Source organism: Aotus nancymaae, unplaced genomic scaffold (genome assembly GCF_030222135.1).
Source record: "Aotus nancymaae isolate 86718 unplaced genomic scaffold, 86718_ANA_hifiasm-v0.15.2.pri h1tg000010l, whole genome shotgun sequence".
Lineage (NCBI taxonomy): Eukaryota > Metazoa > Chordata > Mammalia > Primates > Aotidae > Aotus > Aotus nancymaae.
Window position 1 is genome coordinate 46,617,407 of NW_026988421.1, and position 24,559 is coordinate 46,641,965.

General features: G+C 33.6%; 1 protein-coding gene across 1 annotated transcript in view; it reads right to left on the minus strand.

Annotated features, from left to right (window-relative positions):
* The window catches only part of PCDH15 (protocadherin related 15), a 965,496-nt gene that overhangs the window by 329,884 nt on the left and 611,053 nt on the right, over positions 1-24,559 (minus strand). The window contains exons 11-13 of the mRNA XM_064374141.1: positions 16,298-16,504; positions 5,201-5,335; positions 3,556-3,705 (exon numbers count right to left, since the gene is read on the minus strand). Of these exons, the coding sequence (XP_064230211.1) occupies positions 3,556-3,705; positions 5,201-5,335; positions 16,298-16,504 (492 nt within the window). The remainder of the gene's footprint in view (positions 1-3,555; positions 3,706-5,200; positions 5,336-16,297; positions 16,505-24,559) is intronic.

The window sequence follows — 24,559 nt, forward strand, 5'->3', positions numbered from 1 at the left end:
AGAATGCTAATATTCAGTTATCATTGAGAATCACACTTAAAGTGAATTGGAGATGTTTAGGAATAGTGTTTATGAAGAATTGGATAGCTAGCTACTAGTATTTAAATCTACATCTTCAAAATATTAAAATCTGTATCTTTTATTAAGAGTAATTGTAGTTTCAAGGAAACTAGTAATGTGTGGAGTGAGAGCTTAAACAATGGAGCATGGTATTTATTAGTGTCAGCCTATAGACTGCATTGATATCTCATAAAAAGGCCTACATGGAATGAAAAATAAAATACTCTCATGCAGTAATTTTCCCTTAAACAAAATATGTGTTGATGTGATTACACTTCAGATCCGGTTACGAAAGATGATATGATTATACGTCAGCTCCAGTTACGAAAGATGACGTTGCTGCTTTAAGGCAGCATTCCTCTAAGTGCTGTTCATGACCTACATGCATGAGAATCACTCCAGTACTTTTTGCAAAAATCCAGTGTGAGGGACATACAAAAAGTCAGAAGCTCAATTTATAACTGAGAACTTATAACAAGGATCTGGTTAAAACTTTATAACCGACTAATATGCTCCTTGTAGAAAGAGTAGATACTTAATAAGAAAAATAAATTGTACTTAAATAATTGAGTATGTACTCACATCAGGCTAAAAGAGTCCTATGGCTACACTGAAAACGACAATAATTAAAACCTGTTACCCAAGTGTCTCTTTTCCTGAAAGTGTTCATTGTCACTCTTGTTTCAGACACTTTCAATCTTTTTGATGTCAGTTTACTAACTACCAAGTAAACTGATGTATCCTGTTTCTGGTCAACGGGGAAAGGCAGGGTTGTGAAGAGGTATAGCATAGGGACCTGTGTCATGACTCTTAAAGGGTATATGCAGATCAGAGTTCTATATCAAATATTTGTTTCAAATATATTCTCTCAATGAGAACTAATATGTTTTATGTCTAGGTTCTTGGAGGATGTTTTACAGCAAAACCATTCTTCTATCACATAACAGAAATAACTTTAAAATACGAATTACGAACTTTCATTTGAGGACCTTTAAAGAATTTCAAAAATTGCAGGCATACAGACACAAACAACAATCTAGCTTCATAATCTACATAGTTCAGGGAAATATATAAAATATAAGTCTTTAAAGGCAAGGAAATATCTGTTTTACAAAGAGATAAATAAGGGAAATTAACTTTTGTAAACTCCAAAGAGAAATAAGTCTTTGATCCCCTAAGGCAAACATTTTTTAGATACAGTTTCACCACATAATTGCTATGATTTCCTTAGTTATACTTTGTAGTTCCCTGCTGGCTTTTTCTGTGTAAACTTACTTTCATTTCCAATTATGTCATTATAGAGATGAAAATCAGGTCTAATTAAATAAGAACATGACAATAATTGTCATTCTTTTATTTTTATAAACTATGACTTTTCTATCCGTGAAAAGGTGCTTCAATAAAGAAAAATGTAGCTCTCATGGTTCATCAATGCCTAGAACTAATAGCCATGTATCTAAAGCTTCCCATTCTTTCAGGTCTTCATTCATTCATTCATTCATTCATTATTCGTCTAAGCATCTTGCTTTCTTTCATCCTCAAACAAGCATTTATTAAGGAGCTATACTATATTTTATTTTATAATTTTACCTTTTATTTCAGATTCAGGGAGTACATATGCAGGTGTATTACCTGGGTATATTGCATCATGTTGAGGTTTGGGGTATGATGGATTCTGTCACCCAGATACTGAACATAGTACACAATAGTTAGTTTTTCAACCATTGCCGCCTCTCCCTTTCTCTCCCCATAGTAGTCCTCATTGTCTTTTGTTGCCTTCAGCAGCTACTATATTAAACGTTTACTACATGCCAAGAAATACAGATACAGATGCCACTGATGCAGAAATAAACTAGTTACAGTTCTGCCCTGAAATCAAATGGTTTAAAACACATTACTTTTATTAATGTGACAAGTACCATACCAGTATGTTGAAATTCACTAGGGGTGGCTGGCAAAATACTAGAAAATTATCAGGGAAATTTATAGATTAGTCTCAATCCTTTTGGAAGGCTGAAAGGTTTTATTGAGACAGGTTCAAGGCAGTCCATCCATTATGTGAGGGAAGAGATGGGGACGAAAAAAGGCCTTCCCAGTTTAAGTCTGTTTACCTCACACCCCTTTGTCTCTGCTCTGTTTACTCATGTAAACTTTGTGCTGGATAGCCCCCTCAGGGGGAGATTAAAGGAGAATTACCTGTTAATAGCATTTATTCTGGGCCTAGAACCTAAAGCTTTTATTATTAGTAAAACCACTCTTTTAACCATGTTAATTATCCACAAGTGTGTTGACTTAGAGCCACTTTTATAAAATCTTTTACTGAATAAACGTAAGGATGAGAAGAGTCTTGGTCGATTGGTGGTAGACGCCCTCTGAAAGCAGCCAATGACCATCCCTAGCCCACTTTAATCACTGTAATAGTATGAGAGTGCATTCATTCATCTGTCGTTGAGTAAGGGCCTGCAGGCCAGACCTCGGCGGTGGTGGTCAACATCTCACCAATGTATTTAAAAATTTACCGTAGCAGTTTGAAACATTTTTTCCCCTTTTTATCATATACAGAGCAGAGGATATTTACACACGGAATAAACATTTCATTGAATTCCCAGTACCGAGACTATCATGTCACCCTTCTATAGAACTCAAGAAAGCATATCTTAATTCATAAACAAAAAAATCATTGAATGATTTCTAATTTTAATTAACAATTAATGCAAAGCTGGCCAGGATTTATCCTTGGAATAAATATTTACTGCATGGCTAATATGTCTCCCATGTGCTGGTATTACAGTGGCAAACAAGACAGCCAAAGTTACAAAATGCCTGAGTTTTCAATTCGAAATGAGGGAAAGAATAAGATAATTTCATTTATTATAGGGGATATGATCTTGATGAGAGAGGAAAAGATATACAGTAAAAAAGGGTGTGTGTGTGTGTGTGTGTGTGTGTGTTTGAAATAAGTGTAATACACACAGTTAATGGTAAAAATAAGATAAATCAGGAGTAAAGATGTTGCATGACTTATGTGTTCAAAGTTACCGTTTAGTATCTAATTTAAATTTTCTCTGCTGTAATGATTATATTTTATCCAGGTAACCAATATCTAGTGGGATTATCCACTAATTGACTAAGTCAGTTTTTTGTATTTATCTCTAATTGAAATTTAATTAATTATTACAGTAGCAAAAAGTAATCTGAAGATTTAACTATATATTCAGTATATTCAAAAATATATTTAACATATTAAATGTTGTAAAATCAAGTGTAAACTAGTCAAATAGCTATGGTTGCCTCAAAGAACCAGTTAAATCTCCTTCAGAATCCTTATAGATATATGCTTTTTAGAAAAGTAACATAAATTTAAAGCCATTTTAAGCTAATTATGCTATACAGTATGAAATTAATTTTTCTTATGTAATTTCTTAACGAACACATTGTATGATACCCAAGTAAATAACTGCTTTGAGAATGTCCTCATATTATGTGAGTGGTTACCTGTATGACACTGTCTCCAGGTCTCATGTCTGTATAAACATACACATCATAGGATATTTCAGGGAAGGTTGGCGTGTTATCATTTGCATCCATCACTTGAATATTGACAATGACTGGCTCACTTTCTTGTACACCATCAAATGCTGTTATCTTTGGGAGTAGAAAAATACCCTTAATAGAGAAGTTGTGCAAATATAAGCAATACAGAATTTACTCTTACAGTTTAACAAGTTTCTTACAGGTAATCTTAGAATTTTAAAGGGTGCAAAATGTTTTGTTGATAAAATGAGGTAATAAAAATGTAACACTACATATATTAAAAGTGTTCTAACGTGTTAAGAAGTACTGAATACTTTGTTTTAACGTATTCAATTCCAAGCATATTTTATATGAGAAGATACACAAAATATCATTTAAAGTGAGCAAATAACACTGCTGACTGGTAAGGGTTAACTACAATTTAATCCATACAACTTAATTGGAAAATATTATTTGCATTTACATATTTTGCATACAACAGTTCCTTTTACAATCAATATGTTTATACCATTAACAGGGTAGGTGCCCTAGAAACACATTGTATTATAGTAATTTACACAATAGCAATATTCAAAGGACTAGTTGGCACCAGTTAACCGTGGTATTTTATACATTGTCAACATTTTAACGACGTCTGACAAAATTAATGCTACGGCACCACCATCTTTGTCTGAGTCAACTTTTTATCTAACTTTTAACCATCACATAAACTTTTCTGGAAATCTTGATCTTTTTCTGTGTAGGTTTCTTCGGAAATAAATTCTATGTATCTTGCTTAACTGGTACTTTATCTTACCTCATCTTTCTCCTGTATCTTATTCAAACATTGTGACATAATCAGAACTTACATTTTATCTTTATTCAACTGTCAACCCTACTATGCTTGTTATTTATGTGTGAGTGTGCATATGTATGTATGTATGTGTGTGTGTGTGTATTTTCCTATCTCATGATCAATATTTACAAACACAACTTTCATAACCTTTACTTTTTTCTCCCTTGATTAGCCTAACCCATGATTTACCTACCTCAGTGCTACTGACACCTTGGGACAAACAATTCTTTATTATGGCGGCTGTTCTGTGTATTATAATTAGCAGTATCCTTTATGTCTACCTACTAGATGCCTATAGTACCGGTACACAATTGTGACAACAAAAACGCCTCTAGATGTTGCTAAATGTTCACTGGAAGAAAAAACTATTCCCTATGAGAACCACTAGCTCAACCCTATGACAAAATTAAAAATACAAGAACAACAACCAAAAAGGTTAGGAAATAAATAATTCCTTACATTTCAATTTAAGACAATTATGACTGTTTGGTAAAGACTAAAATTCTCACTTTCCTTTTATATTTTGAAAAGTTTTTTTTTCTTCCGTGAGGAGGAATGTAAATATAGCTACACAAATGACAAACAAAAGAGAGATACAAGTAAATAATTTTTCATTGATCTTCTCTCTGGAGTTGAAAATAATGTATTTTTCCTCCAAGCCATTAACCTTTTCAGTTTTAACCAGACATATCTTTCAGTTGCATACAAACATACATACATACATACATACATTCATACATACATACATATATTTATACAAAATCTCTTTACCGAAAAGGTGTAAGTTTGCTGTTCTTCCCTGTCCACTGGTTGAAGTAAGGTGAGGTAGCGAGTAATACCAGTCTGTGTGACGGTGAAGACTGAGGTGTAGTCATTCAGAAAAAGGTGAAGCTCTGGGTCTTTTGTCTATTAAAAAAAAGGGCATTGTTTCAAACATTGAATAAATAACGTAGCTATTAGTTCATTACCTAGAATTTAATATTTGAAATTTATTGTAAAAATCCACATAAAAGTATTAAGAACTTCTAAAGATAAACAATATTTAACTAGATATTCACTCATAAATGAGCTAAACTCTTCTAAAGATGGTGACCTATGTTGTGGAATACAAAATACTGAAATACACACAGATATAATTAATGTGGGGAAAAAAGGAAAAATAATAGAAAAACAGAAAGAATAGAGAAACTCCCAATTAAATATATTCTTAGTGGTTTTTTATTATCAATATTTTCCAAAACAGCATTGGACTGGAGAAATAAGCAAGAAAAGAAAATTGCAGTTCAAAATTTTAGCAATAAGATTTTATAATTACTGCATTTATAGTAATAAACTGCATATATGCATATTACTATCTTGATCTTATAATGCAAAATAGAAATAAAATTGGTTATGTATTATTCATTACCTATAAATATCATGCTTGCTCTTATTTTAATGCTGTAAAAATTATCTAAATGGAAACATGTTTATTTTAATTAAAATATTTCAGATAATTTGATTCAAAATATGCATAAATTTAGCAAATGTGTCTGATATAAAAGTCTAGGAAAAAAATAATATATACTTAAAAAGGATTTAAAAATTCAAATCTGAGAGATAATCAGCTTAGCATTGAAGACCCTTTGCAATTTCATCGCCACCCCTGAAAGAGAAGACATCATACTCTAATTTAGAGAAAGAGCAGTAATATAAAGTAGGAAGGCTAGCATTGAAGTCTGCATAGTAGGAAAGACAGGCAGGTGGAGCAAAGACAAGAGGAATATTGAGACAGCAGACTATTAGGAAGGCTATGGAAAAGAAGTGATACAGGGAGGTAAGGCATTTTTCTTGATTATAGTACTTTTTAAAGTATGCGTACCATGATATGAAATGAATTTAATATTATAAAACATGTTTCTAACTCTGGTGTTAAGGGCCAAGGGAAGAGCAAAGAGTAGAAAATTATTAAATATGTTTAATTTGAAAAAAACAGAAATCATAATTTCAAAATTTATATGTAAAATACTAAAGTTGTAATGCACACTACTATAATAAAATGTGAACAAGTTTTGATCCACAATATAATCTGCCCATCTTTTAAAAGCTTCAATATGTGTAGTGAAATAATTGGTTTCATTTGAACCTAAAACAAGTTATGTATTAATAAATCTCATTCTGTAGTAGCTTCTACATTCAGGATTTAGACTTAAGGTCACTATGCCCCATTTCAGCCTGGAACAATAAGAAATACTATAGATAGTAATTTCAGTTGGTGTCTTGACTAAAAAATGATCAAAAATATTGAGAAAAAGTTCAAGAAGCTTCACACATTGACATTTTCAAACAGACACTTCAATTGTTTCCATTTCAGTGTCATGAGCCCAATTAATCAGTATACCTAGAAAGTGGGATATTCTAAAATATCCAACATTAGTTAATTTAAAAAATAATTTGGCCAGGTGTGGTGGCTCACACTTGTAATTCCAGCACTTTGTGAGGCCCAGGTGGGTGGATCATGAGGTCAAGAGATCGAGACCATCCTGGCCAACATGGTGAAAGCCCATCTCTACTAAAAATACAAAAACTGGCTGAGCGTGATGGCACATGCCTATAGTCCCAGACACTCAGGAGGCTGAGGCAGGATAATCACTTGAATCTGGGAGGCGGAGGTTGTAGTGAGCAGAGATCATGCCACTGTGCTCCAGCCTGGTGAAAGAGTGAGACTCTGTCTCAATAATTAATTAATTAATTAATTAATCAAAGTCCATTAGAAAATGCATGTCTGTTTTTGAATTACATTTTAAGGATTCTTGTTATTTTACACTTTAGCATGAATTGTAATTAAATTCAACTATTACTTTAAAGTTGATCAAAAGTTTTAGTTAACACGCCGTTCAGTCAAAGAAAAGCTATATAAGTATGAATGTCTGCCATTAGTTTTGTGTTTATCCTGAATTTACCTAATCACTGGGCTTTTAAGTATATATAGGCTTCTCTAAACGTACCAACTATGGTACCATCTGGCATGCCTTATTTATTCAGACATTTAAGCCCTAAATGCAAGCTGAGGAAGCTTTGCTATTTAACTTGCTTATCAAATATTTACTTTGTTCCTTTTGTTCAAATCATTCTCTACTTCCTTTTGTTCCATCATTCTCTACTTCCTTTATACCGTAATTCTCTTTCAATTTATTTTCTTCCTTTCAAATGTAACCTCTCTTAATAAATTTGTCATGTATATTCACTCATATCTTCACCACACCTTTTTAAGGATTTTGTGTGCCATTTTGATAATGCAATATTGCAGTATTGAGTTGTGCACTAGCGTGTCCAAATGTGACTGTAGTATGTTTGTGTCACAAGAAGAACTTACTTTTTGCCACTTTCAAGAAAGCCTCAAGGTTTTGTTTGTCAAATGCTTTACATTTGAAAATAATGCACACATCCACACTCCATAAACAGAGTTTCTCATATTGGATAACCAGAAACATTAAAGATCTTTTGTTAATTTATAAATTAACAAAATTAATAACTATAAATTAACAATAATAAATTTTGCTAATTTAACTGTCTCAGCTTCTTGAGTGCTTTTGTTTTGTTGTTTTGAGATGGAGTCTACCTCTGTTCCCAGGCTGGAGTGCACTGGCACAATCTTGGCTCACTGCAACCTCTGCATCCTGGGTTCAGGCAATTCTTCTGCCTCAGCCTCCCGGGTAGCTGGGATTACAAGCATGCACCACCATGCCCAGCTTATTTTTGTATTTTTAGTAGAGACGGCGTTTCACCATGTTGCCCAGGATGGTCTCAATCTCTTGACCTTGTGATCCGCCCACCTCAGCCTTCGAAAGTGCTGGGATTACAGTGTAAGCCACCATGCCTGGCAGAGTGTTTTAATAACAACTAGCTAGAGAAAGATAATACTTCTCAGAACTACAGTGTATTTGTTTTTTGTGAAGAAGATAATGCATTACAAAAAACTAGCACTATACATGGCATATTACAGCTCATTCTAATATGCTATTTATAGTTAATCTCTGATCAAAATAAAACATTTACATTTATATATATATTTAAAATAATAATCTTATATATAAATGCTATTGATAAATATCCTTGTGTTAATTTAAGTACAAAAATTTAGGAAGCCAGATTTGGAAATGCTCAACAAATTAACACTCAATGCTTAATATTTTAGATTTATTTTTAAAAATAGTGCAAGGCTCAACTGTTGTGTATATATTTATATTCAAAATATTACAGGATATCATTTTATGAGTTTTATAAAAATTTTATATCAACACAAAATGTTAATAGATACATATCGGTACCAACTAACCTATTGTTTTGATTCACATTATTTAGAGTTACAGGTTTTGCTACTCTTCACAAGAAAGGTATATACTGATACACAGTTCTTCACAACTATATTTGAATTTTGCAATTCCTAAAGAGTAAGTTGAGTCAACACTTGTACATTTGTAACACTTTTAATCATATTAGAGTTAATAGCTTATATGTTTCAAAGACTAGGATGTATATTGACAAGTAATGCTCATAATATTCCAATAGGGATAGTAGATTTGAGGTAGCTGTCATGTTTGTAAGTTTACTTAAAATGAATTTAAGTGTTAAATCAATAGGTACACGAAGAGTTGATTAAAAAATGTTAATTTTCCCCTGACATTAGGTAATATTTACTTTACCCTAAAGTATCCATTCAGTATACACCAAAAGTATATTTATTCACGTATCTGCATATTATTTTCTGAGAGGATAAAATAAGCTCTGACATGCACACATCAAAACAGAAAATAAATGTGAAAGTAAATGCATATGCAAACACACGGGTAAACAAACATATGAATGTAAAATAAACAAGAATTCTATCATATTAAAAACTACATTCAAATATAAGAGTCTTACTGTTTAAACACCAATTTTCTAATGGGAATAAAAATACATCACAAACACACAAGACTATATGCATGCACGTATGTAGGCACACACAATACAGACATACATACATATGTGCACACATATGTATGCATATGTATAAGTATACATATAAATGACAATGCATAACAAAAAAAAACAAAAAATTTTATCTCCTCAGTCAGTTTTAATTAGTTGGCAGTAGTTGCCTGAAATATGTGTTTCAAAAAACTTCCAATGTTTTAGAAAGAATGCTATGATAAATTACCAGAGTTTGTCGTAGACTCAGAAAACATTAATAATTAAGCAGTCTTTGTCTCAATTGACAAATCTGACTTTTATACAATTTTATAGTACTATAACCAACAGATTATGTAAATATTTTTACTTTTTTTAACTTTAAAATATATTTAAATTCTAAACCAATGAAGTATATTTAAATTTATATAAAGTAGTTGTAAATATCCTGAAGTATATTTAAATTTATATAAAGCAGTTGTAAATATCCTTATAGGTGATAATGAAGTAATGCCCACATGTTTTAGAGAAAAAGAAAAAGAACAAGGAAATTAACCACAGCAATTAACAAAAGAACAATCACAATCTTAACACCTAGTACCTACAGGAACTCCATCGGGTGGAACCTATATGCAAATTAAAGATGAAATAAATATTGCAAATGATCGCAACTGCACATATGAAGCAAAAGCAAACCACTTCCAGCATACTAAACTAACAACTTCTTTCACATTATATAATTTTCCTTAGTATTGTGACCCACATATAATGGGATAACAATATTTATGAAGCATATAAATACTTAATAGCTTTATGAGTATATTGAATTAAATATCAAAGATACCTCTATATTAAAATTAATAACTTTATACAAGGGAACAAATTTACATAAAATTATAAATTAATAACTATCTTTATTGATTATTATCCCTTTTTTAATAATCAAAATTCAATAATCAATTTTTAGCATCTCTGACACTGAAACCCCGGTGGTCTCAGACATACCTCCTAAAAATCTTGTGCCTTACCTAGTCTACTTATATTGTGAGTTATTTTTAAATTATGATGTGGTACAAGTACTCTAAAAAGCATACTGTATAAACCAATATGATTCATTTATGTATACGTGTGTGTGTGTGTGTGTGTGTGTGTGTGTGTATACGTCTACATCTATATAGCTATAAAAAGGAATACTGGTGTAAATATTTTTGCTTTCTTCTTTTTTAGTTTTACTGTGGCCCTTGGCATTCTTTCTTATTCAAAATCTACACTGTGAATAATACCACAACTCACATTCTTGGCTACTTTTTTTTTTTTTTTTTTTGAAATGGAGTCTCTGTCACCTAGGCTGGAGTGCACTGATATGATCTCGGCTGACTGCAACCTCCGCCTCCCTGGTTCAAGCAATTCTCTGCCTTAGCCTCTCAAGTAGCTGGGATTATAGGTGTACACTGCCATGCCCAGCTAATTTTTGTATTTTAAGTAGAGACAGGGTTTCACCATCTAGACTAGCTGGTCTTGAACTCCTGACCTCATGATCCACCCGCCTCCGCCTCCTAAAGTGCTGGGATTACAGGCTTTAGCCACTGCGCCCAGCCCCTGGCTAGTATTTCTCAAAACATGATTTCACTTTCCGCTAAATTAAAGGGAGAAACACAACTTAAATTTTCAGAAAATTAATCCAAACTTGTCCCTTTCTTGGCATTTACCATCTGGAATAGCTATACTTGAAGAAACTCATAAGGGCCAGCCCCTGCAATGACAACTTCCCCTTTTCTGCTCGAGGCTTATTCTCTAATATTATGCTGATATTGTATGAGGTAACAAGTCTCCCTCTCTCTCTCAAAGAGTTTATCCCTATAATGATTATTGTCACTAATTCTGACACTCCAAAGCAACATGATTTTGTTTTATTTTGTTGAGTTAGGGTCCCAATTTGTCATCTCGCCTGAGTGCAGTGGTGCAATCATGGCTCACTGCAGCCTCAAACTAATGGGCTCAAATGATCCTTCTGTCTCAGCCTCCTAATTAGTGAGACTGCAAGCATGCACCACCATGCCAGCTTTTTTAAAAAAATTATTATTTCTGTAGAGATGGCATCTCCCTCTGTAGCCCAGGCTGGTCTGGAACTCCTGGCAATCTTCCAGCCTCCCAAAGTGATGGGATTACAAGAGTATGAGCCACCACACCCAGCCCAGAGTGGCACAATTTCACCATGTAGTAAAATTTGTGTCCATAAACTAAAAAGACCTTAAAGTTTTCCTTTGGTAATACAGATCATTTGACAGTCCCAGAAATGAATTAATTTACTATATAAAAGTAAATGGTGCTCAGTCTGTAAAAACAGATGATTCAGAAGGACATAAATCCATCTTCTAATATATTAATGACTATTTCATAGATTTATTTTGTGTGCTGGCAAATGGAAGAGTTGAGGAATAACGGATGAGTTACAAGAAAACTGGTTTCAATTCCGTAGGAGGAACAGTTTTCTAAGAATTAGAGTTGTTCAAACGTGGGATGGGCCATCTTGTGAAATACTTAATGCAACCTCATTAGGATTCTTGAAGCATATGTTAGATACCCTCATTCATTCAATAATAACTGGATTTATGAGTTCATCGAAGAATTACTAAAGCATATGAACTGCTGGAAACTGTGTTAGTTCTTCGGGATACCTAAGTTGGTAAGATAGGACCTATCCTGAACAGATGTAAACTCAATGAGGGAGAAAGACAATATTTTCAAGTTAGAAGTATAGCATTAGAGAAATGCATTGAGAGGAGGCACGCAACTAAAATTGGATAATGAATACTGTGGAAAGGTTCTTGAATAAAGGAATGCCTGAGCTGAGCTCTAAACACTGAATGTAAGTTATCCAAGACAGCCTGTGAAACAGAAGTTGAAAGATTTCAAAGCCTAGAACATGTAACGAGCAAACATAATTAACAAGCCGTAGCTTGGCACCTAGAAGAAACTACAAGCAGTTGCCAAATGTTATAGGTAAATTAGGAAGTTTCTAAAATTCAGGCTGCAAAGATGTTCAGGTATCAAGATATAGAAAACTGCATGAGCTTAAATTTTTAGGTGTCCCAAAAGTATATCAGATAGAAATGTGGGCCAGGCATGGTGGCTTATGCCTGTAAATCCCAGCAAGGTGGGTGGATCACTTGAGGTCAGGAGTTTCAGAGCAACGTGGCCAACATGGTGAAACCTGTCTCTACCAAAAAAAAAAAAAAAAAAATCAGTCGGGTGTTGTGGTACAAGCCTGTAATCCCAGCTACTTGGGAGGCTGAGGTGGGGGAATCACCTGACCCAGGAAGGCAGAGGTTGCAGTGAGCCTGGATTGTGCCACTACACTCCAGCCTGGGCGACAGAGAGAGACTCTGTCAAAAGAAAAGAACGGCAAAGAAGGAAGGAAGGAAGGAAGGAGGGAGGGAGGGAAGGAAAGGAGGCAGGGAGGGAGAGAGGGAGGGAAGGGGGAGGGGGGAAGGAGAGAAAGAGGGAGGGAAGGAGGGAAAAGAAATGAAAGAGGAAAAAAGAGAAAGGAAGAAAGGAAGAATATAGGTAGATGTTAGATTTGAGTTTTTGAATAAATCACTCTAATGGCCCTGCAGAAGACAGATTTGAGTAAGAAATCAAGAAAACAAAAAGATCAGGAAGTAATTCTAATAACAGACTAATAGAGTGGTGTTTATAAGGACAGAAAGAAGAAAAGAGATTACATAAGCAATTAGGGGACAAAATAGGAAGATCTGGAGGATTTCTTAGTTGGGCGAATAAAGAAAACAAAAATCAAGCAAGACTTCTAGATTTCTAGGTTGTATAGCACAATGGAACACCTATCAATTTCTGGCAAATGGGTCTTAGAAGAGGATTTCATATAGTATAAGAAGTTTAAAGAATTTCTAATATTCTATGAGTTTATTTTTATTTTATGTATAGAAACTACATATGATATTTTTAAAACTTTTATCACTAGGGGACTAGGCATACTTGTTCACTTTCTAGACACCTACTGACAGTCACTCACCATAGATTATTTTAGAAAAAGGGTCAGTCTAAGTAATAAACAAATGATTAACCATGATGATTAATTACGTGACACTTCTGCAAAAGTTATGAAGCATGCCACTCTCCATACACATGGCATCATCGCAGGGAAATTTCCTCTTCACACCCTTTCCTACCAGTGCCAACTAAAGACACATGCCAAGGCAGCAATGACTGCCACCTTACAGATGACTGGACAAGAGGGGACACCTCATGAATATAAACTCACCATGTTATACAGCTGTTACATGATAGAACCCGGAGTCAAGCCAAGCGCTGTCTAAATCCAAAACTCAGACCCCCAAGAACACATACCTTAAAAACACGCCAGAGCATTTCATAGACTAACTGGCACCGTAACTCTCCAAGAGTTGAATTATAAGTAGTGTTTCTCAAAGGTTTTAGACCCTTGAGCTCTCTCCAGTTTATTTCATCAATGACCTGTGAGTACTACTGTCTTTTACAAAGTTAATGGAACACAATTTTAAAGGCAATCGTGACAAGTATGGAGGCACACAGCCAAGCATGGGGCTTAGTGTATAACCATTAAAATATGAATACATTGAGAAAGTATAAATATATACATTTTGTTATTGTGTAAACTTAAACTTAAAACTACATCACTTTAAGATTTGGATTTTTCTAACCACTAGATATATTAAGGTATGACCTCAGCTATCATACACTTTCAAACTGATCAGTCACTACTTAAAATATGAATACGTATTGAATTAAAAAACAAAATCTACAATAAAATGTGTGGGACATCAGTAGATCTACAAAATACATTTGCTCAGCCTGGATTAAACTTATTAAGATGACTCTGGGTGTTTTCTAGTGTAGATTCAAAAAATAAAGACATTTTTCCTGTGACTTATGAAACCCGCTATACTTCAGAGGATCCCTACATTCTCTTGACTGGCATATGGAACTGGATATACCTTAATATGTTCACTTTTCTAGGAAGAGAACCTAGAGAATTCTTCAGCTATGATTAGAGTCAGACTATGATCAAAGTATATACAATACAGAGTGCTTAAAATTGGGAACTTTGTTTTCCATAAACCTTGGCTTAAGGTCCATCTCTACTATGTACTAACTCTGTGATCATGGTTAGGCATTTAAAATAGCTTTAATGCTCCTTTCTGAACTATGGATAATTGTATCTATTATGTTTGTTGTGAGATTTAAGGGAATTAATGGAAGAAAAAGTATTTACTATTTTGTTTGACATGTACTGACAACCCAATGACAGTCAGATATTGTTAAAACTTGTGGTTTAAGAAGACACTAAATGAAATGTGAGAGACCAGGAAAGATAAAAACAAAAAGCTGGAATGGAAAAAGAAAACAAAGCAAAGAGAAATAAAAGAATAAAATAAAACAGCTGATGGGAAAAGGCGAAGTGCCCACAAGAATTGTCATAGCCTCAACTGAGTGTCATATAATTTACATAGAAAGAAAAAAACCTGAAAGTACCTTATTAATTTCTAAAAGGGATTCTGAAGCTATGTGTAACGAGATTATTAGGGGACATTCTAGGGCTGTGCTGCCTTATGAGTGACATGTGACTATTTATATTTAATTTCATTATACTGAGTAAAACTTAAAAGTTATATTTTTAGTCTGGTAAAATTTTAAGTGCTGAATATATAGCCACTATATAAGGCTAGTGGATACTATACTGGACAGTACAGTTACACAGTATCTCTGTCTTCACAAAAAGTGCTATCTAAGAGCAAGCACTGTTAAGGGAGAAATGGCTGAGTCAGGACTTATATAACCACAAGTAAGAAATCCAGCTATGTTTCACATACAGTTATGTTTACAATCCAAACATAGTTAAATTTCTTACTTGTTGTTTTATATATAAAATATATATGTGTGTGTATATATATGTGTATATATATCTGTGTATATGTATATCTATTTAAATACATACACAAAATATATGTATGCATATTTATGCAGTGAGGATACTGTGGTAGTTCACAAAATCAAAGGAGAATCTTTGGGAATTAGAATACCTCTGGGGAACTTCTAACTCAAAAGACAGGGACTCAATGGGACTCGCTTTTCTGTGTGTATCTCTCAGGCTTGATTCTCTCCCACTGATAATTGGCCTTCTCATGATATCAGCAAATGTGTCTACAAAGGCTTCAGATTGATTTCCACTTCTCTAATACACGATGCCAAAATCTTTCAGGACTTTTGTTCTCCACTGTAAATTCCGAGAGGATTCTGGCTAGCCTGGTATAGATTTTCTGTCCCTTTACGACACTCACTCTGGCTAAGGAGGTAAAGCGTTCTGACTCGTTCAGCCTGGACCACTTCTCACTCATGTAGGTAGTGTGAGTACCAGAAACACAAAGGACAATGATGTGTGGAGTGAAGTGTTAGCATCCACACAGTCACTGGCAGAAATATGAATGGGTCAGCTGCCTCAAATATATTTTATTTAATAACGATGCCCTCAGACTTGAAGGGAAGTCTCCCAGAATAAAAATCTAGGGATGTCTTCATGAGTTTTTACCCATGTAGTAACACCATTCTTTTTGCTTTATCAACAATTACATAAAATAGTTCTCAACAAGTTAATAAAAATATTGCCTTCATCATTTAATAAACATCAAGTAAAGCATTCATTTTCTTACATATACTGAAAGTCTGCAAACTGAAAAGGAATAGTTATTGAATTCAAACATATTTTTTAAAAATATCCTTGTTTTGGAATTAAATTATAACACTAAAATTCACTTATAGTGACTTTTTTATTCTCTCTTCTCTAACTTATATAGCCATATCTTTGTCATATTTCCTGTTAGTGGAAATATAACATGAGATTTGTTACACAAACAAGAGCAAAATATATATTTAACTTACATCTTCTATGTCCTTGTCCAGAGCTACTATTCTTAAAGGAGAGGTCAAATTGAGACTGTCCGAAATGGTTGCTCCCACTGGGGCAGATTCCAGAATATAGCCTTGATAACTGGGCATTGTAAAATATGGGCTTTGATTGTTTTCATCCAGTATTTCAATGTGTAGACTGGCAAAGGCAGGAAGAGGATGACCATTGTCTTGTTCAGCCTAAAATTAAAAAAATAAAATTAAAAAGTATATGTCATGCTATCTTTTCGGAGTTTCACTTTTCATGCACTATATAGGGTTCTCTTTTTAACAAATATCACTATATAAAGAAGAAATTATTTAAAAGCCCATTTGAAAACATAAATGAGGAAATGAAAATCCAGAGAGGCTTAATTACTTCAGTCTCCTGTTTTAAAATCCAGTATATATTTTAAAAAATGCATTGCAATAAAGTATTGTAATTTTTACTGAATACAGGACAGGTAATTGTGTTTAAATACATTTAGTCATAAAATTAAAAATGGAGATGAGTGTACCACTGATAACTATTTAAACAAAAGACAGAAAAAATAGTAACCCAAAAAAAGAACTACACATATAATCTTTGTCTCTTCTATGTCTTCATTTTACACTAATGATTAAGTCTCTGCTATTATTTGCATGCTTTTGTACCCCCAAAATTCATATGTTGAAATTTTAACCCCAAAGGTGGTGGTATTAAGAGATGTGGCATTTGGAAGTTGATAAGGTGGGAGGGCAGAGCCTTCATTAGTGGGGTTAATGCCCTTACAGAAAAGGCTCTAGAGAGCTCCTTTGCTCTACCTCCCACCATGTGAGAACAAAGCAAGAAAGCAGCGCCCTCTATGAGGAAGTGGGCCCTCACCAGACACCAAATTTACAATTGTCTGACTCGGCATTTCCAGCTTCCGGGACTGTGAGAAATAAATGTTCTTTGTTTATAATACATCGAGCTTATTGTGTTTTGTTACTGCAGTCAAAAGAAATGTAGACAATTCCCAAATAAATCATAATTCTATATAAAATTAATAGTTATATTTATTGCCAATGAAAGTCCCCAAAACTTACTAAAAATAACAGAAATAATAAATTTCACTGTAATATTTTAGAAGCTGTGGAATTTCAATATTATTTAAACAAAAATGTTTTTCATGTAAAATTAATATTCTTATATTACGTATAGATTTTCTTTTTTTCCTCCCCTTAAATTTAAGAAATTGAGTAAATTCTATTTCTAATACATTTTCTTAGGAAATCTTTACATGGTCATGCTGTGAATAGAAAAATAGACTTTCTATTTTCTTAAAAAATGTATTTTATTATATGTGTATCAGAAGGTTTAATTTAAAGAAAGATTTCATCACAATTGACATCTAGAAAATCTCCTCCAACTTTTATGAGAAAACATGGATATAATTTAATTACATACACATTTATTAAATGAATTCCAATTCTGTCTTTAACTTTTGTTGATATGTTTTCCCCATTGTGAGAATAGTTGTATTTTGAAATCAATTAAAATGAGAATAAAATATTTGATATTAAACTTTGGTGTGCTTTTCTAGATGAGATGGTGACAGTACTTTATAAATAGTTCAGCTAGAGATCTCTGTTAAAACATGAGGAAAGAAATTCAGCCTCCAGAAGATAATTTTTTTTTCACTTTCTTCTAATTGTAATTTAACATTTTCATCTGTTAAAAAGGTAGGTAACAGACTACAGTGATATTGTTTGGGATGACTTTTCACCAAGAAATATTACAATATATTTTCTTTCATATTATTTATACTGAAGATCTGTTGAAATATTATTTCTGCCAATTATTAATGAGAAATCATGATAATAAACCCATAGGGAAGTAATGTCATATAATACATTGATTTAAAAAACTACTTATATTTGATTTTGAATATATTGATATCTTTATTTAAATAATACACTAGATTTTCTTAGTAATATTAAACAGTTTATCTTATGCATTTAACTTTTCATTTGGCAATGGAGTATCAATGTAGTCCATGGCACAAAACACTCTGAGATTCTCCTCTGCATTATGAAGGACAGTTCTAGAATAATGTTTGGCCCTGTCTGGAATTACGTATCCTTTGGACACAACCAGGTGTGCTGCTAACAACAACAGTATGGATGAAGTATTTCTGTATCCAGCAGTTGTGATTAATTTGTGCTGAGCCATGAATGTTCTTTTGAGAGTTCCCTCTGTGACATACATCAGGCTTTCTGGAGACAGCTGACCAGGGCAAGAGGTACAGTCTATGCCTGGAAAACATTGTTTTTTCATGGTGTAAAACTAATGGGTCCATATGGGCTTCCAACCCAATGACCTTAAAATGATTTAAGCAGGAATCCTCTGTTTCACTCTTACAGGCTTAGAGCAGTTCACACATGTAAGGCATTCTGAACAGATTTTTTTATCTCTCTCTTTTATATCTAATTATTCTACTAACTAGCGTGTCATATCCAGGACATCATAATGCTATGAAAAGTCACAAATTCTCTAACTGTCCTCTTTCCCCAATGAACACACACAAACATACAATATACAGATGGTGAGGAGGACAGAAAAAGCAAAATTGTATAATAATGAAATAAGCTTACATTTTACATTCAGATCATATGTCGTTAGTTTCTACTGCCAGCTGTGAAGCCAGTAAAAACATGTATTATTTGCATGATGAAAACGAAGTGATTCAATGAAAAGAGAAATAAAGTTCAAATTACATCATAATCTAATTCTTAATTTCCTCATATCTATAAAAACAACATATAAGGGCTCTGCCTATGTTTACTCTAATATCAGTTTAGTGTTAATAATAATTAATATTTTTGAATTGCTACTACATATTTTGTTGTATTTGAGGTGTTTCAATTTGCTAACCAGATGTCTGTCTCCCCACTTCCTTTATGCTATTTATGTGTCCAGATTTGAAAATCTGTATTTTTGAAATGATGGCAAAAAAAAAAAGATTAGATTTATATTCAAGGCCACATAGATTGTAAGTAACATACACAGCATGGGTCCAGACTCAGGTCTACTGATTTTTAAGTGACTAGACAGGAAGATTCATCATGTTTCTCAAATTTATAGAATGCAAATGAATATCAAAAAGTAAGACTGATGGGACAAATTAGTAGCAGAAAAAAATATTGAGATAAATCTTTTAAGAGTTAAAATGTGGAATTTAAATAATAATAATACTATTATACTTAGCTCTTTAGTGGGCCCATGCATCAAAATTCTAATCCAATTATATTTCTTCCATATAACATAAGTTAAGTGTTCTCAAAAATCTGAATTATTCTGTTCTCCTGAAATCACTGGTGAATGGGACGAGAAATATTTTAAAAACAGGTCAATTGAAACAAGACGGTATTTTAAAAATCATTTACTTTCATAAGATAACCTTATATAAATCTACAAAGTCTATGGTTATGAGTTAAACATTATATTTAAATACTGGGTTTTGTTTGAAAAGAATCTGGGCATGGGTCTCATTTTCAGTAATGAGACCAAAGTAAAACTAAAGCCAAAAGAAAAAAAAGAAAATAAGTCTGTAAAACACACTACTTTGTTGCCTTGGAAGGCAAAATGTAGAAAAAGAAAAACCATACCATTTTCAATATTAAAACAAGGAAATACTGATAATTTCTGAGCACCTCGTATCAGAAGACTGAGACTACAGAAGAACTTTGTTCTTGCTAACTGGTGACAATTTAACAATTTCATCATCTCTAATATGAAACCTTTCGAGTAGATTCAACAATTTTAAAAAAGACAATGTTAAAGTTTATCAAATTATTTATCATTTAAATACATTTTAGGAAAGAAGAAATCAATCATGTTTTCCAGGAATTATCTATTGTGCATCTACAGAGCCCACTCCTTAGATCTCAAGTGCTCACCCTCCTCTGTACTCACTCTCCCAAGTTTTCTTAAACCCACTTCAATCATACTTTTGCCTCTGCCACTCAAATCCAGCCGCTTTTGTCAAAATCACCGGTGACTTTTATACTGCTAAAAGCAGTATTTATTTTCAGTCCTTCTTACTTGACCTATCTTCAGCATTTAAACATCATTCACTATCCTTTCACGACACCACCTCGTCAGTTCTCTTCCTATCTTACAATCCATTTTTTCTTTCTCTTTTGCTAGTTTCTCTTTTTCTCCCTGACTTTTTAAATTTGGAGTGGCCCAGAAGTGAGATGTTATTCATCTTTTCTTTATACTCATTCCCTTGCTCAATCTGGTCTAATTTCATAGTGTTAAAAATGTCAGTATTATTATGACTCCAAATTTTAATCTCCAACCTGGGCTTCTCCTCTGATTTCCACAATCCATATCTAACTGTGTGCTTCATTATACTGCTTAAGTATCTAACAGACATTTCAGATATAACTACCTGCAACAATGAAATTCTGATTACCTCCACAAGCCTCCTCTACCCACAGTCTCTTTCACTTTAATGGCAGCTACATACTCCCAGGTACTCAAAACAAGAAACGTGGTCACCTCTTGCTTCAGGTGACAGAGGTGGAAAAAGTGAAAACCAGTTTTTAGAAAATTGATAATTTGAAGTTCCATCTTCTCATTTCACAATACATTGTTAGATTATATATGCCAAGAAATATTCTATGTCAGTAAACTTGACATGAAAAAATAGTCTTAAATCAATGTAGTGAATTATGGTCTTATCCTACTTAAATATTAAAAATATTGCAATTTTAAAATTTATGGTAATATCACATTTTAATTTGTATGTTATAAATTTATGAAATATTTTCTATATTTATAACATGTAAAAATAGAATTATCATATTGTATGTGTAGTAAATTCCATTGTTCTATGCTATTGTAAACCTAACCCTTTCTTGTAAGTTGTCCGAACCTCATTTTTCATTAAATTTTTAAATTCCATGAGTATAGACATGGCAAATGTATCCGTTTGATTCACTGCTAAAATTTCAGACAATCCTGGGTATATGGAAGAGGCTCAAAAATATATTTATTGTTACTTTTCTGTATTTTTAATTTTAATAGGCTTTACATTAATTTTTTTTTAATTAAGTGAATGTGACATGATTCTAATTCCCATTCGACAGATGATATTCATGGATTTTTTTCAGTGCGTGTGAATGGCATATAAAGTAGAAATTAATTAATGTGAACGTACAACATGAATCCCTTAGTTTATAAAATGTCTCTTTTCATGCATTTTAAAGGTTTTTAATATATGCAAGTTTACCTATGGGTAACTGATACTGATGCATATTCCTGCCAATCTGATGAATGGGCCTCACCCCACTCCCTCACTCACCAATTGTGGCTCCATCTCTATAGGGATGGTACTGTGAATAGAATAACCTATAATCTTCCAGAATGTTTATGCATTTACACGTAATACTTATTCAAAAGTCCTTTATGAATTTTTAAATGGACATTTTAAAAAGCATGAAAAGTTTGTTGTGACTTTGCTCTTAACACGTCTTAGATACATTTTCTTGTCAGAATGAGGCAAATTGAAGACTTTAGCATTATTTCGACTGTGTATACTCTTGCAGTCCACTTAGCACACTTTAATTTACTCTATTAGTTTAATTTACTTGCATTTCTTACTGAATTATAACTTTTAATCCCTAGTTCTTAGAACCAGCTTGGCCAATTTTCGCAAATAATTGGATATCTTAGGAAGAGATAAAAAAAGAGGGAGGGAGGAAGAAAAAGAGAGAATAAAGGATGGAAAGAGGGCGTGGGTACGGAGAACAAATGACGTTCTCTTTTCGCCAGAGGTAAGAGACAGATAAATGTTAAAAATCATGGCAACCACACAAAGCAATCATTCTCAAACTCCGATGTGCGTAAGAATAGAATGGAAGGCCTAATAAAAAGCAGATTACCTACAACCTATCCAGAAAGATTCAGGTTCATATGTTGGTGTTAGAGGCAAGGAATCTCCATTTTTCTCAAACTGTCTATGGTGGTTATAAAGTCAGCAGCATGTACTTTGACTGACATCATGCTGGGTGTGACTACTCAAACTCAAATTTGTAAAGAATCTTTCCTTTTAGCTCTATTGGTTAGTAAAGAGGACAGATTTTATTAATGGATAGTCCTTATTATCTGGAGTCAAGACTCCAGATAATATAGTGCACCCAATATTGTCATGCCAGCAGATTCAGAGTCTAGTAACTGAAACTGCATATTATTATACAATTATCAACTGCATAGGTTCAATGCCACTAAAACTGTTATGTGAGTCTAGCATTACAAAGGATTGTTTGCATGTCAGTGGGAATATTCTACAAATAATAAACTCAGTTTTAGCTACTCTTCATACATCATGGTCAAATCCTCTTGACATTCCATTAGCCATAATTAATTAGTATTTATGTATGCTGGTGTATGTGTGCATATATGTATGTGTGTATACAGTATCAACAGAGTCTTGGGTGTAAGCCATTGTTTTTTACTTTATTATTTTTAAATGAAGGAACCACAGATTGAGGAAAAAAGCAGAGAGAAGGTAATTTGACATACAGAACGTTTTTGGTGTCTAGTCAGAGAAAGACAAAAGCATACTGAAAGCAGATAATGAAAACATTCTGAGTAAAAGTATATTCCTGTTGCTAGTCTAAACATAGGATATAAAACCGCTATGTAATTCAAAATTTTCTTCTTCCTCTGTTCCCTTCCTAGACACCACACCCCTTGCTAAACAGCTGTGCAGTAAAGCCTTCAATATACAAGGGTATAATTTTCCCAAGTTTCTTCACCCAGCAAGGTACAAGCTGCATATTTACCTTTATATGAATATGACTCTGAAAAACTGGGACATCAACCAAACTACCAAGGATTCATGCAGATCTCTTTATTCCTTTAGTTTCAATTTTAAATTCAACTCTCAATTAGACAAAGAAGATTGCTTGCTTTGGTTAATTTTGCTGGAGAACTAAATTATACATCCTCTCTTTATTGATAGAAACTGTATTTGATTAACATTTTAAAAATCACTTTAGACAGTTAAAATGTTTAATCTTTCAATCAATTTTTTTTTTTGGCAATATTATTAGTGTACAACCTTCAAATAGCCTGACATTTGGACATGTTTGTCTTGAGATTCAAACGTGAATTACTTGTATTTCTATTTTGAAATCACATTGTTAATAAAAGCCTCAAATTTTCCTTTAGCAGACAATTCATTGCTATTGAGTTTCTTCACAGCTGGTAAGCGTATGTTTGTGGAACATATATTTCCTGAGTTAGTCACTGTTAGACTTTCCGCCGAATTCAATGAGGAAACAGAGACTGGAGTGAGGAAATTAAAAGCCAATTTATTCGGCTCCCGGGCGAGGTTCTATGGTCCGAGAAGGGGCCAGAGAAGTCGCGCTTCTCTTCTTGGGGCGTGGGGTTTTATAGGGAGTAGAAGTGGCTGATTGACTGCGGGGGAAACAAAGACAAGGTAGTTCTATTGGGTGTTAAAAGACTGGGGACGGGCGAGGTGAACAAAGCGGGGGCATTTCCATTGGGTATGAAGGGATTGAGCACGGACGAGGGGCTGGCCGAGGATGTACGGGGGAGCTACCATAGGGCAGGCTCTTGGCAGGCCTTTTCAAAATTTATGGCAGGTGCAGGACTGAGATTGGAATGCGGACATGGGCAAGGGGAGCCTGCGTGGAGAGGGCAAATGCTGAGCAATGTGCTCAGTATGATGATGTAGTTTTTAGGCATGAAGAGAGAAGGACATGTCCATTCGGCTCCCAAGGAGGCACCGGCCTTACAGTCACAGTAAAGAAAGGGAGAAGGGATCATAAAACTCTTAAGAGTCTGATTAAAAACATCAACATTTAACCCAATGATAAAATGTTCCAAAAAAGAAAGATAAAACAAATCTATGATGTTACAATCCTATAGTGGAAGTTTGTGGTTGTGATAGCTGGGGGCAAGGTGGTTAGCGACTAGGAGGAGGTGTGGGGGCATATGGGATGTCTGTAGTATCTTTTTTAACAAAAATAAATCTTTTTGTTAGCTACATGATTAACTTCACTTTGTGAAAACTCATCAAGATATACACTTTTCTGTATGTCAGTAGCCTGTCAACATTTCAATTAAAATGTTACTATGAAAAAAAAAAAAGCTATGAACTTGCTCTGAAGAAAGTATACATAGACTATCTCTCCCTCCCCTATCACGGTAAAGTAGAATATGGCCACCATAATCCAAGTCATAATTTAATAAAGGCT